Source organism: Heptranchias perlo, chromosome 2 (assembly GCF_035084215.1).
Source record: "Heptranchias perlo isolate sHepPer1 chromosome 2, sHepPer1.hap1, whole genome shotgun sequence".
In the NCBI taxonomy this organism is placed as follows: Eukaryota; Metazoa; Chordata; class Chondrichthyes; order Hexanchiformes; family Hexanchidae; genus Heptranchias; species Heptranchias perlo.
In genome coordinates, this window is record NC_090326.1 from 98246466 (window position 1) to 98266012 (window position 19547).

Here is a 19547-nt window from a genome sequence, read left to right on the forward strand (position 1 = left end):
TCTATCAATCTCAGTCTTGAAAATTTCATGATGTGGAGATGCCGGTGATGGACTGGGGTTGACAATTGTAAACAATTGTTTACAATTGAAAATTTCAGTTGACCCAGCATCCACGGCCTTTTGGGGAGTGAGTTCCAGATTTCCACTACCCTTAGTGTGGAAAAGTGCTTCCTGATTTCACTCCTAAATGGCCTTGCTCTAATTTTAAGATTATGCTCTCTTGTTCTGGATTCCCTCACCAGAGGAAATAGTTTCTTTGTGTCTGCCCTATTGAATCCCTTTATCATTTTAAACACCTCGATTAGATCACCTCTCAATCTTCTAAACTCAAGCAAATACAAGCCAGGTTCCGGTGCCCAAAACTAAATGCAGTACTCCAGATGGGGTTTGACCAAGGTTCTGTACAGTTAAAGTATCACTTCCTCAATTTTGAATTCCAACTCCCTTGAGATAAAGGCCAATATTACCTTTTGTACCTGTGCATTAGCTTTTAGTAATTTATGTACATGGACACCTAAATCCCTTTGCTGCTTCATAGCTCCTAGTCTCTCTCCATTAAGAAAATATTCTGATTTGTCTTTCTCAGATCCAAATGGATGACATCACACTTCCCCATATTGAATTCCACCTGGCACAGTTTTGCCCACTCAGTCTATCTATGCCTCTTTGTAACTTCCTGCTCCTATCCACACAACTTACTGTGTCATCTGCAAACTTGGATATATAACTCCCTAGTCCTTCATCCATGCCATTAATATATATGGTGAAAAGCTGTGGCCACAGTACAGATCCCTGGAGACCATCACTCATCACATGCCGCCAATCAGACAACAAACCTTTTTATCCCTAATCTCTGTCTCCTACATCCCAGCCAATTACCAACCCATGTCACAAGGTTACCTCCAATTTCATGCGCTCTCATTGTTGTTCTCTGTCAGCAGTTAGTTTTGAATTCACTGCATGTACCTTTATTTGAACAAGTAGAGAAGATTAATCAAAAATGGAAGAATATTCTTTGCAGTGCAACCCAGACAAACTGCAATTTTCAGCATGTTGCCCTTTGTCATCCACATATAGTTCTCTCCCGCATGAATCTCTCTGCTTCTTGTTGATGAGACATAGATATATATTTACAAACATTTTTATTTCTGATGGTCACATATGGTTTCTGTTGAAGAAACAGATTATTTACACTGAGCTAAAGTACAAAAATATAATACAATTATTTTACATTATGAGGTTGTGCTGAAATACACTGCATACATATTACATCACACACAGCAACAAATCACATGCAATGGGCAGAACATTTGCCATTTTCCAGCAAACCATTCCAGTCAGCCCGAGGAGCACAGATTTTTACCTAGCTTCAGTGGTAGCTGGTCAGGGTGAAGGAAAAGCCAATACCATTTCAAGATTGCTGTTTGCAACAAAACAAGCATATTTATATTTCCTTACCCAATTTCTTCCTACAGCTTCCCATTAGGTCCTCAATGCTTTAACCATCTACAAGGTTTCCTCACTCAGCTGGGAGGATGGGGTGGCCTGGGCTATCTTGCGTCAGACAGCTGAAGAAGCACGGCTACAGGATGGGAGTGTGTTCGGACTCCTCATCCAAGTGCTAGACTTGGCCACTCCAAACAGCTCGATCCAACAGCCTGGCACAGAATTAGCAAAATTCACCCACATGGGAGGAATCGAGTTCAAACAAAAATCAGCACTGTGATTCAAAGACCTAAGTACAGTGCCCTTTTGTATGAATTTTGCATTGTTTTCACTCAAGTCATTTTTCTTTAAAGAAATGTTTTAATTCCATTGACTGTTCACTGGTGGCTCTGCTTCTGTAACAGTGGGAAAAAATGACAGCTCATTCTGCATTTGCGAAACAGACCTGTCTGAAATTGAAGAATACATTTGGAACAGGGATACAACTGCTTTGGATTCTGGTATTTTTTTTTCTTTTGAAACTGTGGTTTCAATACGACATTAGCATTCTTATGATAGTGGGATAAGCTATTTAGAACTCTGTAGTAGGTTACTGTGATTTCATACAGGCCGTTCTGAACAAATGCATCACCAAAGTGTGATTTTTTTGGTATGTTCATCATGCCCATATGAACTGCAAACTGTTTAATTTTTACTCCAATATATGTTAAAATCAATGTTCTCATTAATAAAAACAAAATATAGAAATACTGGGGTAGATTTTAGCTTTCACCACTGGACGGTAAACTGGCGGTTGCAGATTGGCCACCCATTATACGCCCCACCCAATTTTCCTTTCCACTGATGTCAATGCAGGGTGTATAACGGGCGGCCGATTTGCAACGTCGAGCTTACCGCCCAGCGGTGAAAGCTAAAATTTACCCCATTAAGTTACATGCTGCTCTCCACAAAGAGACATTGTGAATATAACCTGAACACAGAATGGTAGTTTGTTAGTGGATAACTAATTACCCATAGCAAAAGTGCCCTGACTATGTGAAAAAAGTGCTACGTTGAAAAACATTTATAAATCTGTTGCTCAGTGGGAACATGAGAGATGCTGAAACTACTGCCCACATATTCAGACAATTTGTGCCATAATGTTTGATAGAATAAAGGCTGTATTATTAATTTAATCCAAATGTAGCATCACCTAATATAAAGCCAAACAGATTAAAGAGCTGCCTGAAAATTATTCATTACATACAGCCACCTGTAATGTCAGGCATCACCTTATATGATTTGCTATATCATCGTTCAATGTCCAAAGATTTACATCATTATGATTTCTAATTTTTTTATAATAACTGCATTAGTGACACACTGCTCCTTGGAAATAAATGCTAAGAAAAACTTGTAGGGATTTTCCATACGTAACACACACATGTACGCATACCACATACACATACGAACACACGTGCAAGTAGAGTTGCCTCTGTCTAACACCCTGCTGTTGGTTTCCATGAGCTTCAGCTGATTGAATGGATATTTGTATCAACAAGGGCTCTCAATAAACACCGGCAAAGAACACAAGGTGTGGGATTATCTACAGGGTTTAGCTCCATATGCATATAGAATATAAGCACCTCTGGAACCTCAGGATTTACAATAGTTGACTTAATGAGGGTTCTTATCAGTCTTTAAAGAGTAAGGGGGAAAAAAATCTAAATTGATTGCTGGAGAGGAAACTACCTTAATTCAAACAGTTAAATAAACATTTTAAATGACAAATAAAAATTAATTTAAAAATAACACTTGTTCAGTCAGCTAATCGGGTTTTCCTGCTTATTTTCATCCAAAATGTTGTTACTTTTTTTATAGCATTGTTCTTTACAGACAAACTTCAGCCTGTTTTTAACAGCTGTTCAAGTAGAATCATCCTGAAATTATTTGATTCATGTAAAAATATTGAAGAAATTAGCTTCTAAAGTTTCTTAGTAATGTATGTTAATAGTTGGAAATAATATGGAAATTCCTGTTCTAATGAAAAATGAGAGAATCCCTGTTTTTTTCCTTAACTAACGACACACTAATGAAATCACAAGAATACATGACTTTGAAACATGTGATTTCTGAGAATGTGATTTCATTAGCGGGGGACTAATGAAGCAGGCATTCTCGCATTTTTCATTACAAGAGCAATTTCACCCCCACTGTTACCAACTATTCATCCTCACAGATTTCTGAAATTTCTGAACTATTTCCCCCTAAACCATTAAGAATAAGAATTTTCCTTTTGCTTCAAAACATACTACAGTGAGATAACTCTACTTTTTCTTGTTCAGTTCTTTAACATTTATAAGGGGTCGAATTTCCTCTTTTAATTTTAAAAATACTGGCAATGCTTGTTTCGCTCTGTAATTAATGACCCTCCAATCAAACTGAGAGAATGTAGTTTTCTGAAACATACAAATGCTACAGATTGGTTCAAATGTCGAAAGCCTTTCAGCTGATTTCTCCTGGCTTCAACCACCATTCCTTGCAACACATTCTAGCTGTTGACCACATTCTGTATAATGAGATGCTTTTTGGCATCTGTCCTAAATTTTCTCCCCACAATCTTGGACAGTAAATGCCCTCTTGTCCTGCTGCCTTATACCTGAAAGTGTTCCAGATTTATTTTCTCTATTCCATTAAGTATCTTATTTACCTCTATAAAGCCCTTTTTTTTTTGAGGATGACAAGCCTTGGCTTATCTAGTCCTTCTCATTGCTCATCCATCTAACACCAGGCATCAACCTTGTTGTGTTCCTCTGCACTGCTTGCAGAGGCTGGATGGCCCACTTATCTTCTTTTGGCTCATAGGGATAGATTTTACAAATTAATGCTCCTGACACAGTTTCATGAGAATGGAGGTGCATATTGGGAATTAAAGCATGAAGGTCATCACTCCCTGCACAGTTTTCTGTCCTTAATGAAAAATTGTGCAGGTCATGCTAATCTCGTTGGCCACTTCTGATATGCCTCCCATTGAACATAAGTCTGCCGGGAGTGCTCCTTTGTAAAATTTACTCCAATGTTAAAAGGCTTTTAGGCTTTACACTATGCTGTTTAATAACACTGCATGAACCATGCCAATATAAAAGGTCAAAATAGATGAATAAGGCTGCATACAGTGCAGTAGAAAGCTACAACCTGTGTACAACACTTTCTTTCAAATACACTTCTATCAGACTAGAGCTACTCAAGTGTTCAAGTAGAGATAAAAAGGAAAACTACAAATGCCGGAAATGGACGTGCAGCTCAATCAGCATCTGAGAGAGGATAAGTTAATATTTCAGGGTGACTTTTTAACCTTCGATTTTGTTAGTGGGTTGTTAATTATGGAGGGAAAAAAGACATTCTCTGGATTAACAAAAAGAATTTTAGCCACTTTTTTTATGGAGGAAAGAAATACCAAAAAAAAATATTTGTTTCTGTAATAGTGAGTAAAATGATTAACAGACTGTTTCAACTGCTGATCTGATCTGTCTAACACTAAACTGATTCAATTGTAACAAATATCTTGGGGTTTGATATCTGGTAGCATGTTGTTTAATGCTTTCACATAAAATTTCCATGTGAAATATTTTAACACATTTGTTTTTATCCCAGTTAAAATAAACACATTACAGATTGCACTAAAATAGTACACAAAGAAATCTGATGTGAATGTTTTAAGCAGTGTGTTAATAGAGGAAACTAAGCCCCCTCTTCTGCTTTAATTGCATTCACAAATAGTCAAGTGTCCTATGCAGTAAATGCTGTTATCTTGATACTCTATTATGAGGTTATTAAAAACAAATATTCATTTGTTAAATAAATTGAATCAAATATTTGCTCATCTATTAGAAATTTGGCACAATACTGAATATAATGTAACAGCACAAAACTCACGATCTGACACAAAGCTGACAGAAGCCCTGTGAAACTCAACAATCAGGCAGAAAATGACTCTGCCACTAATGTAATATATCACATGCAGAAGACACTGGTCGTGAGAAGCCTTAAAAATCTACAACTAACAAAGGAACTCACCATACAAAGCAGGAATAGGATAAATTATCAGCCTAAATACAGCAGAAGCTGCAAGTATTTACAGCAGATGGGCTCTGTACAAAAGCCACTTTTTTTTTCTCAACATCGCAGTTATTAATGCTGTCGACAGGGGTCAATTGACTTTCCTATTGAACTAAATATACGTAGTTAACCATCTGCATTATTCATATGTTCAGTCAATTATTTACAGTTTTGTAAGTTTCACACTGAGAACATTTTCATGATTGTCTGCATTCTCCAAAACACTAAATTTAAACTGGTCAATAATTACACCAACAGACAATAGAGATTACTTAAAATGAAACAGCAACACAGACATACTTAAGGTCCACTTTCTAACTAGTTGGAAAGAATGTAAGAGAATGAATATGATGATCTACAAGTTGCCGCTGGCAGGATCTTTGGAATAGCATGAAGTGGGCAACAGTCAATAGAGCTGAACATTCCTAACTTCATACAACAGAATGTGCAACATCCTCACGGAAGCAGCACAGAAACTCGCCTGGCTACTTGTTCCATTCATTACGATTTGCTTCCCAATACTGCACCAATTACTTCTGAGCTCTGAGTTTCATTTTGCAGATGTTCGCGTTGCTACATCATATAGGATAGGACTGGTGAAAACACAAACACACATAATTCATTAAATGTCCATTTTGCGTCCACAGGCACTGCTTGCATTTCTTTATTCACTATATGATACACTTCTTTAATAGAAGGTAAACAGTCCTCAGTTCTACCACAGCAGAACAGAAGAACTGAGTTCCAATTTGGCTGGAATCTTCTGGGTTTGATCATTTCAAGTGTAGATTGATGTTTACATTTCAGATGGGCAGAAGGCAGTAATGGATGTTGGTAGAAATTAGTGCAGGCCTCGTCTCCATTCCAGACTCAAAAGAGGGACCTTTAGTCAGTAGACCAGTCTATGTTTAGCAATAGGCCACTCTAATAGTCATCATACATATTTAGGTCTGTGAAATAGGTGTTAGAAAAAGATTTTGCATGAAGATGTGGGTTGAAGTATTTATTTCGTTCCTCAAGGATCAAGTTGTTTTTGTTGAAAGCCTGGAAAATAAAGATTATTATTATTATCTTATTCTTATAGATATTATAATTTTTACTATATTAACTATACAACTTTTGGGGGTTTCAGCTTTAAGTCCTGAAGCTATTGCAGTGTTTATAACCAGAAATTAATTTTCCAGTCTTGATGCTGAAGCAGGACTGGAGAGCAGCAACTTCTGTTCTCGCTGGAAATGCACATGAGATTTTCTGGATTCACCCCTAATTACCTGTGCATGACTACAGCGATCCGGCAAATTTACCCCTAAAAGCAAAGCTGATCCTGCATACATCAGAATGTAGTATCTTTCAAAGTTCAATAGTTTATGATCAATCGTGTTCTGCACAAGCCCCGTCCCCACCATCACCACCAACTGATTAATACATTCCCCTGATCAAAATCTTGAACAGTAATCTAGCAAGAAAGATTGAGACCTCTTTCAGAGCTTCTGAAAGTATTTCTAAAGGAACTTGTAAATACTTGACTATTCTCCTCATTTTTGTAACAAACACATGGAGGTAATTTTTAACTTCACCGCCTGAGAGGTAATATTGCAGAGCAGATTGCCTGCCCATTATAGAACGTGTCTGATATTTACCTCTTTGATTTCAGTGGGGTGAAAATCGGACGAGTTGTGTAACAGGTAGGCGGTACATTATCACCCAGGCGGTGAAGTTGAAAGTTGCCCCCATGGAGTTATAAAGGACCAATTTAGACAGAAGCTGAACCAAGCTTCCTACAAGAGGAATTATGGAAGCTTTTGGTGCTAACGTCAAGTTCCGCAAAAATGATTAGGACAATTTCTAATCAAACTATTTTCATCATCGAGGCTGAAATTCCTATTTTAGTGAAAAATGCCTGTTTTCTTTCATAACTACTAATCCACTAATAAAGTCAAAGGAACATGGCTTTCAGTCACGCAATTTCTGAGGTTGCAATTGGTTAGAGGTTTGTTAATCATGGAGAAAAACAAGTATTTTCCCAATTTTTGATCAAAGAGGAATTTCACCCCTAAGAGTTTTCTAACAAACCTGTGTACTCAACAGACAATCTACAAAATACATATATTTTTTAAAGTATTATCATACCTTAATAGAAAAATGTCGACATGAGCTGGTAACTTCTACAACTCTAAACTGTAACTTTCCTTGCTTAGTCATGTGGAAAGTGATAGTATATTAGACATTGGAAGATGGTAATAAATGAAGGATACGATTTAAAGTTGAAATGTCTCACCTTAATGGCTTCCACCGAATCATATTTATCAAGTTTGTTGACATGGTTTGTGATGCTAGTATTGAGGGGAACTGCAGAAATTGGATGGATGACAGTGGCATCGTGGGACTGTCGTTGATATCGCTGGCAGTAGGTATATACAAGTAGTGTTAGGAGACAGCCTAAGATAGAGCAGCTCAATCCCACTGCAATCATATGGAACACGTTGAATTCTGCAAAGAATTACAGAGAATTACAGAGATTGTACAGCATGGAAACAGGCCATTCAGCCCAACTGGTCCATGCTGGTATTTATGCTCATCCCACTTTCATCATCTAACTCTATCAGCATACCCTTCTATTCCTTCCTCCCTCGTGCTTATCTAGCTTGCCCTTAAATGCATCTACGCTATTCGCCTCAACTATTCCTTGTGGTAGCGAGTTCCACATTCCAACCACTCTCTGGGTAAAGAAGTTTCTTCTGAATTCCCTATTCGATTTATTAGTGGACCCTAGTTCTGCTCTCCTCCACAAGTGGAAACATCTTTTCTATGTCTACGCTATCAAACCCTTTCATAATTTTAAAGACCTCTATCAGGTCACCCCTCAGCCTTTTCTTTTCCAGAGAAAAGAGCCCCAGCCTGTTCAATCTTTCCTGATAGTTGTAACCTCTCAGTCTTGGTATCATCCTTGTAAATCTTTTTTACAACTTCTCCAGTATATCTATATCCTTTTTATAATATGCTTTGTCTGAACATTAACACTGCACGTCAAAGTAATTCGTTGATTGTGAAATGCTTCGAGATGTTTCTGACAGACATGATAGTGTTATATAAATGTAAACCTTCCGGGCTATACATTGGGCCATGTAGATCCTATTTTTCAGACGCTACATGGCCTCCTAAGGTCCCAAAATGGTTTCCGGAATGCAAGCGCCGGAAGCCATCTTGGTAAAGGCTTTTGCACACGCGCAGATAACGAATGCTGGTACCATGTAAAGTAAAGAGAACATGTGTTAGATTAGTGTTCAACGCTGATTTAAAGGGATAGATACAATTTTGGCACTCAACGCTCCAGACAACGCATTGTCTTAACCACGAACAGCTGAACATGTCGTAGGTGGCCTGGAGGGCCCCCCACCAGCGCTATTAAATGGGACCATGCAGGATTTACAGGCTAGTAGCTGGATTATTGCTTTTGGTGGCTGATGCATTTGTGCCTGTTTTTGGAGATCTCCTATACTTGAACATTAGGACTAGGGGACATAGCCTAATAATTAAAGCCAGGGCTTGCAGGAGTGAAGTTAGGAAACGCTTCTACATGTAGAGGGTGGTAGAAGATTGGAACGTTCTTCTGCAAATGGCAGTTGATGCTAGCTCAATTGTGAATTTTAAATGAGATTAATAGATTTTTGTTAACCAAAGGTATTACGGTTGAGAAAGGCATGGATGTTAGGGAACTTGGGGAAATAAATAGTGATGTCTTGAGGAGTGTACATATTACAGAGAGGGAGGTGCTGGAAGTCTTAACGCGCATCAAGGTAGATAAATCTCCGGGACCTGATGAAATGTATCCCAGGACATTATGGGAGGTTAGGAAGGAAATTGCGGGTCCCCTAGCAGAGATATTTGAATCATCGACAGCTACAGGTGAGGTGCCTGAAGATTGGAGGGTAGCAAATGTTGTGCCTTTGTTTAAGAAGGGCGGCAGGGAAAAGCCTGGGAACTACAAACCGGTGAGCCTGACATCTGTAGTGGGTAAGTTGTTAGAGGGTATTCTGAGAGACAGGATCTATGGGCATTTGGAGAGGCAGGGACTGATTAGGAACAGTCAGCATGGTTTTGTGAGAGGAAAATCATGTCTCACAAATTTGATTGAGTTTTTTGAAGGGGTAACCAAGAAGATAGATGAGGGCTGTGCAGTAGATGTGGTCTACATGGACTTCAGCAAAGCCTTTGATAAGGTACCGCATGGTAGGTTGTTACATAAGGTTAAATTTCACAGGATCCAAGGTGAGGTAGCCAATTGGATACAAAATTGGATTAACGACAGAAGACAGAGGGTGGTTGTGGAGGGTTGTTTTTCAAACTGGAGGCCTGTGACCAGCGGTGTGCCTCAGGGATCGGTGCTGGGTCCGCTGTTATTTGTTATTTATATTAATGATTTGGATGAGAATTTAGGAGGCATGGTTAGTAAGTTTGCAGATGACACCAAGATTGGTGGCATTGTGGACAGTGAAGAAGGTTATCTAGGATTGCAACGGGATCTTGATAAATTGGGCCAGTGGGCCGATGAATGGCAGATGGAGTTTAATTTAGATAAATGTGAGGTGATGCATTTTGGGAGATCGAATCGGGCCAGGACCTACTCCGTTAATGGTAGGGCGTTGGGGAGAGTTATAGAACAAAGAGATCTAGGAGTACAGGTTCATAGCTCCTTGAAAGTGGAGTCACAGGTGGATAGGATGGTGAAGAAGGCATTCAGCATGCTTGGTTTCATTGGTCAGAACATTGAATACAGGAGTTGGGATGTCTTGTTGAAGTTGTACAAGACATTAGTAAGGCCACACTTGGAATACTGTGTACAGTTCTGGTCACCCTATTATAGAAATGATATTATTAAACTAGAAAGAGTGCAGAAAAGATTTACTAGGATGCTACCAGGACTTGATGGTTTGACTTATAGAGAGAGGTTGGATAGGCTGAGACTTTTTTCCCTGGAGAGTAGGAGGTTTCGGGGGGATCTTATAGAAGTCTATAAAATAATGAGGGGCATAGATAAGGTAGATAGTCAAAATCTTTTCCCAAAGGTAGGGGAGTCTATAACGAGGGGGCATAGATTTAAGGTGAGAGGGGAGAGATACAAAAGGGTCCAGAGGGGCAATTTTTTCCCTCAAAGGGTGGTGAGTGTCTGGAACGAGCTGCCAGAGGCAGTAGTAGAGGCGGGTACAATTTTGTCTTTTAAAAAGCATTTGGACAGTTACATGGGTATAGAGGGATATGGGCCAAGTGCAGGCAATTGGGACTAGCTTAGTGGTATAAACTGGGCGACATGGACATGTTGGACCAAAGGGCCTGTTTGCATGTTGTAAACTTCTATGATTCTATTAAGAGAAATGGGGCTACGGCAGGTATATGGAGTTAGGTCACAGGCTAACCATGATCTCAATGAATGGCGGAACAGGCTCAATGGGCTAAATGCCACTGCCACTTGCTGCCTCCTGTAATGTGCCACCTTCTCCCGCAAGAAAGTGGGATGTGTGTGTCGATGCGTGTCCTGCAGGATGTTTGGGTGATGTGCCTGTCATGGTTGAATAGCTGCCAGTGTGTGTGACCTGAAGGTTGCAGGCGTGCGGCTTGCAATAGTAGTAATGTGTGAGGGTGAGAAGAAGCATCTGATTGGAAGAGTTGAGTACTGATTGAAAGAGTATGTTGGTATGTGGGTCATGGGGGTGTAGTGCGTGGAGCAGTGGATGTGGCTAGTGGTGCAGTTGGTATGAGATGCCACTTGACAGTTGACCTCACTCACCTTGACCACTCGTGTCAAAGCATTGAATTTCTTCCTGCACTGCATCTATGTTTGTGGTGCTATGCGTCTGACATTGACTTCGTCCCCCACTGCCTCCTGAACATGTGTTTGGAGGGCCGCTTGCCCCCCTGCAAGTGTAGGATGCCCCTCCTTCTGTCCACCACTTGCATCAAGGCCTCTAGTGCATCATCAGAAGGCCTGGTACAAACTCAGATCGGCAGATTATTGAGGTCTGACATGCAGATTGGGGGATGTAGGATTTAGTAGTGCATAACCTTTATTCAATGTTTTAACAGAACTCAACTGTTTGTAAATGTAGGGACGGGACCTGCATCTGTGTTTTATGTGTGCGATGTCTGATCTCCGTTCAGACTCCGTACGGACCCGTATCTTATTTTTTTGCAAGAGCTGCAGGCTGCCTTTAAGAGGTGCGAGCCACTCATGCAATATTGGGCCCCCTGCTGGTGAGAAGTCACTGAACAACGCAGTTTGGCCTGGCTGCTCGCGCTGGGATCAATAAGTAACCAGGCAGCACAAATCTCACATGCTGCCTGCATTGGAGCGACCTGGAACGGGCTAATCGCGCACCACAACGCCCACGCCTGGAGTCCGAGGTTAGCGAATTTAACCCCTTCTATGTCCTGCCACGTGCGCATTTTGGATGCTGCTCTGGACCTGAGTCCATTACTTCTATTTCCCCTTGGAGAAGCCCAAAGGTACCCTCTTAGCCTCGCTTGACATTCTCTGAAGGGTCCGTCGAACCAGTTGCTGCCTCCTTACAATTAGAAGCCCCAACTGCCTCATAATGAAAAATAATCAATAAGGCTAATGGAATGCTGGCCTTTATATCTAGAGGACTGGAGTACAAGGGGACAGAAGTTATGCTGCAGCTATACAAAACCCTGGTTAGACCGCACCTGGAGTACTGTGAGCAGTTCTGGGCACCGCACCTTCGGAAGGACATATTGGCCTTGGAGGGAGTGCAGCGTAGGTTTACTAGAATGATACCCGGACTTCAAGGGTTAAGTTACGAGGAGAGATTACACAAATTGGGGTTGTATTCTCTGGAGTTTTGAAGGTTAAGGGGTGATCTGATCGAAGTTTATAAGATATTAAGGGGAACAGATAGGGTGGATAGAGAGAAACTATTTCCACTGGCTGAGGATTCTAGGAGTAGGGGACACAGTCTAAAAATTAGAGCCAGACCTTTCAGGAGTGAGATTAGAAAACACTTCTACACACAAAGGGTGGTAGAAGTTTGGAACTCTCTTCCGCAAACGGCAATTGATACTAGCTCAATTGCTAATTTTAAATCTGAAATAGATAGCTTTTTGCCAACCAAAGGTATTAAGGGATATGGGCCAAAGGCAGGTATATGGAGTTAGATCACAGATCAGCTATGATCTCATCAAATGGCGGAGCGGGCTCGAGGGGCTGAATGGCCTACTCATGTTCCTATGTTCCTCCTCTCTTGCCAACCATCCTGCCCAGTGTGCCTGTTGGCGGCTAATCTCACCAACCTTTCTCCCATCCCGCTTACCCTACTCACCATTGCCACCTTGGATTCTGCCAGTGTACCAACAATCACTGCCCCTCTCTGGATTTCCTTCCAGAAAGTCCGTACACTCATGAACGAGGTCCTTGCCTTCAATGATCTTATTGAGGATAATTGCACTAACATCCTGGCTTTGACTGAAACTTGTTTCATGAGCGGCGACACCTTGCCCTTTACTGAAGCCTCACCGCCTGGCTATGTTTTCCACCACCTGTTCCGCCCAAGCTACCACTGTGGCGGTGTGGCCCTCATTGCAAAATTACACCTCGGACTCTTCCCCCTACTCTGGTATTTTCTCCTCCGTCAAGCAACTCACTTTGTTCCATCCCTCTTGCCTCTCCTTTAAAATTCTTGTTATCTACCATGCCCCAAACTCCAACAAGATATCCTCCCTCCTTTTTTCCCTCAGCTTCTGCACCGAGCAGCTCCTAATCAGTGGCAATTTCAATCTTCATCTCAGCTCCCTATGCCTTCTCTCCTCTGAATTCACGGATCTCCTGTCCTCCCTAAACTTCTCCCACAATATAAACTCCTCTATCCATATTCACAGCCACCTCTTGTCCTTGCCATCTCCCTTGACTTCTCTATTTCCATGGTCTCTATCACAGACAAGGCCATCTCCGACCACTCCCTTGCATCTCTCACAGACACATCATGTACCCCCTTCCAACCCCACTACCTTCTGTGTCAGTCCCTGGAAAAAAATTCTCCCCCAAAGTCTGTTACAAATGCACTTGCTAAATCCCAACTGCCCAGCCTTTGGCCCTCCATTTGTAATACTTCTGCAGCAGTCGATCTGTTTAACCATTCCCTTATGTCCACCTTTGATGCCCTTGTTCACAGCAAAACCTTTACCCTATCCCATCCTGGTTGATTCCCCTGGCATAGCCCTGATTTGAACTCCCTCAAATCCAACAGGCACAGACTTGAATGTATCTGGCGCAGAACTGGTTTAGCCATCAGTCACCAGATCCTGGCTGGACCACCAAGTATTATTGGGCCTCACTTTCCTCTGCCAAAATCGCACACTACTCCAAGAGCATCCTGGAGAGCAAAGAAAACCCTCGGCTTCTTTTCTCAACTACCAACTGTCTCCTTAAACCTCTCTCCCCTGCCTCCTCCACCCTCACCTCAAAACTCCCTTGACCACCCAAATTCCCTTCCTGGCCTCCTTGCTAACTGATGTTGGAAATGGTTCCCTCTCCTCGGGCGCTTGCTTTCAAAACCGCCAGTATCACCACTATCCCCAAAAAATCCAACCTCGACCCCTCTGTTCTTACAAACTAGAGAATCATCCTAGCATATAAATACAAATATTTTTGATTCAGCATTTTTAGCTTTTGTGGATGTAAGCAAAGTATCCATCACTGGAGGAAGAAAATGTTGTTGCTTTGCTGGAGCACCAATGCACAGTGCTGCAGAGCAGGAAAATCCTAGTTCGATCCCCCATCCCACTAAATTTCCAATCTGAGCCAGGGAACTATCTCCCTGAAGAAGGTGGATTGGGGTACAGAGTATTTTTGATAGTGATCTATTAGCAGGGTGTTCAACTGCACTTTTGATTGTAGAGGATTGAACAGATATATATAAAAGGAAAAAATAAGGAAAAAATCCAATGTCATGTACCCCACCAAAGTGATTAAACATTGTGTAAACAAAACATAAATCAGGTTTTTATTTTGTCTCTACCAAGAAGAAATTTCAATACAAATATGCTACATACTGTGAGTCACATGTGGCACCATATTCACCAAGTGAGAGTGGAGAGTAGCATTATTTCTGCAGTGTTTAGATCCTCAACTATTTCTAACTACAGATCAATTGCATCTGCTGGTTTTGTATGAATCTTTTGCTATATCATCAAGACATTTTCAGACTTGTTGCTTTTCCTGACCTAGATATAGAGAGGGCACTGTCGCCAGTGACAGGTAAGGAGCTTTACTAGAAGAGAAACCCATCCCATTGTTACCCATACTTCTACAGGATCACCCCCCACCCCTCTCCCTCCCAAACATTACCAATTATTTTTAATTGTTTTACTTGCTCTGCCTACTGTTATATTTTCTTCATTTTGTATAAAAAAAATTAAACTATAAAAAAGTAAAAGCTAAATTAGTCCTAAATACAAACAATTTTAGATTAGTGGCAGGAGATGTATGTTTCTGAAATTCTGTGACTGTGTCAAGTTCTAACACAAGGTTATATTAGTCACGTAATAAAAAGAAATGTCACTAATAATGCATTGTACTTATACCTTGGTCAAACAGGAGGGCAGTGATGATAGACAAATCAAATCCAAAATTTGGTGGTAATCAAATTGACAAATCAAATGAGCTGCCTGACATATCACACACAAAAAAGTGCATTAGCCAGGCATCTCAGGTTTTGAATAGATGTGCATCTGTCAATTTTAGAAACAATGTGAAATAAGCACTCATTGGGTGAAGTATGAACTTGTTTAAGAGTTTTCTTCAAATGCACAATTAGGAAATCATCACTTACCACCACATCTTCTCTCTCCCGAGCTGGACTGGGCAATAGACACTTCTAAGGGAATAATTTAAAAAAATAAAGTTTTAAAATTGTTTATATTAATAAAAATGATAATTTTAAATAAGGAAAAAGTTTTAAAGTATTGTCAAGAAGCTCTTTTGATGGATCAGTGAGTTTATTCAATTGAGCCATAGACCAGGAAGATTTGATTCCCAGTCTGTGTTGAGCTAGCTGGTCCCAACTGGGGCAGTGCTAGGAGTGGAAAATTGGCCGCAACACTCTAGGCTATAGAGTGGAAAATTGGCCAGGATCCCCACTCATACTCACTATCCAGTGACACCTACTGGAAAGAAAGAACTTGCATTTATATAGTGCCTTTCACAACCTCAGGATGTCCCAAAATGCTTTACAGCCAATGAAGTACTTTTAAAGTGTAGTCACTATTGTAATGTAGGGAAATGTGGCAGCCAAATTGCGCACAGCAAGATCCCACAAACAGCAATGAGATAATGACCATATAATCTGTCTTTAGTGATGTTGGTTGAGGGATAAATATTGGCCAGGACACTGGGAGAACACCCTTGCTCGTCTTTGAATATTGCCATGGGATCTTTTACTTTCACCTACTGGAAGTGTGCACATGTGGAGGTTGGAGGACAGAATTGGTCTCGGCTGTGATAGTCTATGTGGTTGAGCAGCCTGTCAACACTAGCTGTCAAGGCGCATACATCAACAATAGCCACTTGGACTAGGTGTGTGAGGGCACCCAATTATGCAAGATCACATCCCAACAAGGAATGAACACATACAGGAAGGGAGAACATTGATGGAGTAAAAGCTGCTGAGAAAATAAAACTTGTCAAGGAACCCAATATTAAGGAGATTTTACTTAACCTCTTTGATGATTTTCATTAATGTCTATTTACTGATAACTTGTAATTTTGTTTTTAAAAAATATCAGAAAGACTAGCATAACTAATGTGTGTATATTTCTTTGCAAGATATGAGATGCAATTTATTTTGTCATGTATATTGATTTGTTGATATGTGGTTAAATAACTATCTCTATTTAATATTAGTAAAAGTAAAATACAGTGGAATTCTGAATTGTAAGTCAACATGTGGAGTAGAATAATAGTTGCTTATAATCAGGCTGGTTGATCCAGCATTTGCAAAGCTAGGATCAACCTGAGTTAAGTAAAGATTTGCTTATACCAGGAATGTGCTTGTATCAAGTTTGAACAGCTGTGGGTTCCACTGCAGTCACATGAAAGTTTTGTTTTTCATGATCAGCAGCACTTTATACAGTTAATTCCAGTGGTTACAGAGATATCCCTGCTCTGCTAGTGGTCTCATTTGAATCTGTGTGGGAAGCTTGCCAGATCTAACCAGGCAAGATGTTATCGCATGCAGGAAATGGAGAATACCTGATTGGCTGCCTGCTTCTAATTTAGAATCATCTTTGCGTGTAACTGCTTTTCTATAGATTTTTTTTCTCCCTCATTCTTTAGTTACTTTTCCCCTCTGGATTTCAAACTAAATGTCGTTCCCCAGCTGAGAGGGAATACAAACAGGCTACCCATTCTCAGGTTTCTGACTCTACTCTTTTTCTGTGAGTATAAAACCCTCTTTCCCCCTTTTGATCTCTCAAAACCATGTATCAGTTGCAAGCATGAGGGTGGGCAGGCTATATTGTATTTGTGGAGTATTTCGGTTGTGTATACTGCCTGCATATTACTCACAAAATAGCTAGTGCAGAACTACTTGCATCCTGATGTCTGTACAATGGAACATTTGTATGCCTGCAGTCAAATTACCCACACAACAAAATGTGTATTCATGCATACTGGAATATAGTTCTGCGTGTAGTACACTACACAGATGAACCGTTCCAAGACCTTTACTATCTCTGCTCTTAACTCAGCTGCCAGGAGGCACAAGTCAGTGGCCTGGGGAGGACTCCAATTTCTTCTCCCCCTCCCCTGTGGAATAACACTTGGCCTCTGCTCAATTCCTCTTCGCAGCAGCATGGCTAAAATTGGGAACTCTGCAACATAGTGATTTGGGAGGGGGGGGAAAGGTTGAATATCGCCTTGCTGTCTCCTGTGCTGCTCTTTAATCAGGTTTATTAAAGTGCCAAATTTTACAAGAAAGAACTTCCATTTTTAAACATTTGTTCTCAGGGTGTGAGCGATGCTGCCAAGTGTGCATTAACTGCCCATCTTAGTTGCTTGAGAAGATGTTTTTTAAAATTAATTCTCAGGATGTGGGCATGGCTGGCAAAGTCGGCATTTATTGCCCATCCCTAGTTGCCCTTGAGAAGGTGGTAGTGTGCCTTCTCCCTGAACATTTTATCATGTCTCTTAGTAACATTCAGACTTGGACTGATAAGTGGCAGGTAACTTTTGTGTCACTTAAGTGCCAGGTAATGACCATTTCGAACAAGAGGAAGCCCAGTCATCTCTCCTTGACTTTCAATTACACCACTATTGCCGAGTTCCCCACCATCAGTATCTTGGGGGTCACTATTGACCAGAAGCTGAACTGGACCAGCCATATATATCAGCACCATGGCTACAAGAGCAGGGCAGAGGCTGGGTACTCTGTGACGAGTGGCTCACCTCCTGATCCCTCAAAGCCTTTTCACCATCTACAAGGCTCAAATCAGGAATGTGATGGAATATTCACCACTCATCTAGATTGGTGCAGCCACAACAACACTCAAGAAACTCAACACCATTCAGGACAGAGCAGTTTGTTTAATTGGTGCCCTGTTACTGAACTCAGTCTCCATCCCCATCACCACCGGCGCACTGTGCCTGCTGTATGTATGATCTACAGGATGCATTGCAGCAACTCACCAGGTTACTCTGACAGTACCTTCTTCCCCTGGGAATTCTATCACCGAGAAGGACAAGAGGGGACACCATTACCTCCAGGTTTCCCTCCAATTCATACACCATCATGACTTGGATATATAGTGCCATTCCTTCATCGTTACTGGGTCAATATCCTGGATTTCCCTACCTAACAACATTGGGGGATCACCGTCACCACAAGGACTGCAGTGATTCAAGGAGAAGACCCTCGGCGCCTTCTCAGGGCAACTAGAGTAGGGCAATAAATGCAGCCTTGCCCACATCCCAAGAACAAATAAAATAATGTAGCATTCATTTTACACACAGCAAAATCCGACAAACAGCAATGAGATTTACAAGTTAATCAGTAGTGTTGGTCAAGGGAAGAATGTTGCTCAGGAAAACTTCCTGCTCTTCAAATTATGCTGATATATCCAAAGGAACAATCAGACTGGTCCTCCATTCAACATCTTTTTTGAATGACATCCTCTCCAACAATGCAACCCTCCCACAGTGCTGCAGAAAAGTGTTAGCTGACATTATAGAGGTAATTTGCTGACTATGTGTTACTGACGGAAACCCTTACCTACAAGAATTGTGCATTGAAAATACAGATGCAAGCTCTAAAAGATCTTCCATCCATGTAGTTGGAAAATCATGTGCAGTGCACACTCAAATTTTGGGTGAGCACACCAAGTCAGAATGCAAAATTGTTCTTTATGTGTTCGAATCAGGCAGCAGGATTTGAACCAACATCCTTAAATTAGAGGCCAAAACGCTACCAATTGTGCCAAGTTGTTACATTTCAAACAGAACATATAAAATGTGCTTTTATTATAATCCTCTGTGTGCCTTATCATTATCCACGTTCATATACTGATCTAACCTTAATTATACAGAGAAAAGCCAAGTCTGATTGCATCAGAACAGTATCATCAGAAGTACCACATTTGGATTGCAACAAATTTTAAACTATCTATGTGTGGATCTAAACCTCTACACAATGGAATCTGATTGGGAATAAAGTACGAGGAATAGATAAAAAATTGTACTTAGGATGGTTACACTTTCACCTGGATTCCATTGTAGCTTTCATGTAACTTGTGAATAAACACTACAGCAATTTTTGGAATTCTAATAAACATTTTAAGCCTTATTGTATGTTAGTCCCCAGTGTAAAAAGTACATTGATATTAAATACCAACATTGTGATAGTCTTTATTCTTGATGAAATGATCATATGGAGAATGAAACTCGTACAATTAGCAGAAATCCTGGAGAAATGGTGTAAATGGCCGTTTCTCTGAGGTTA

General features: G+C 40.7%; 1 protein-coding gene across 2 annotated transcripts in view; it reads right to left on the reverse strand.

The window, feature by feature from the left end:
- Positions 1–1137: 1137 nt before the first annotated feature.
- The window catches only part of sema5a (sema domain, seven thrombospondin repeats (type 1 and type 1-like), transmembrane domain (TM) and short cytoplasmic domain, (semaphorin) 5A), a 202516-nt gene continuing 184106 nt past the window's right edge, over positions 1138–19547 (reverse strand). Inside the window, exons 20-22 of one of the 2 annotated variants that reach the window (XM_068004730.1) lie at positions 15387–15431; positions 7823–8034; positions 1138–6588 (exon numbers count right to left, since the gene is read on the reverse strand). In XM_068004730.1, coding sequence (XP_067860831.1) covers positions 6469–6588; positions 7823–8034; positions 15387–15431 — 377 coding nt within the window. In that variant the 3' untranslated portion in view covers positions 1138–6468. The remainder of the gene's footprint in view (positions 6589–7822; positions 8035–15386; positions 15432–19547) is intronic. The other variant, XM_068004736.1, reaches the window with a different exon arrangement.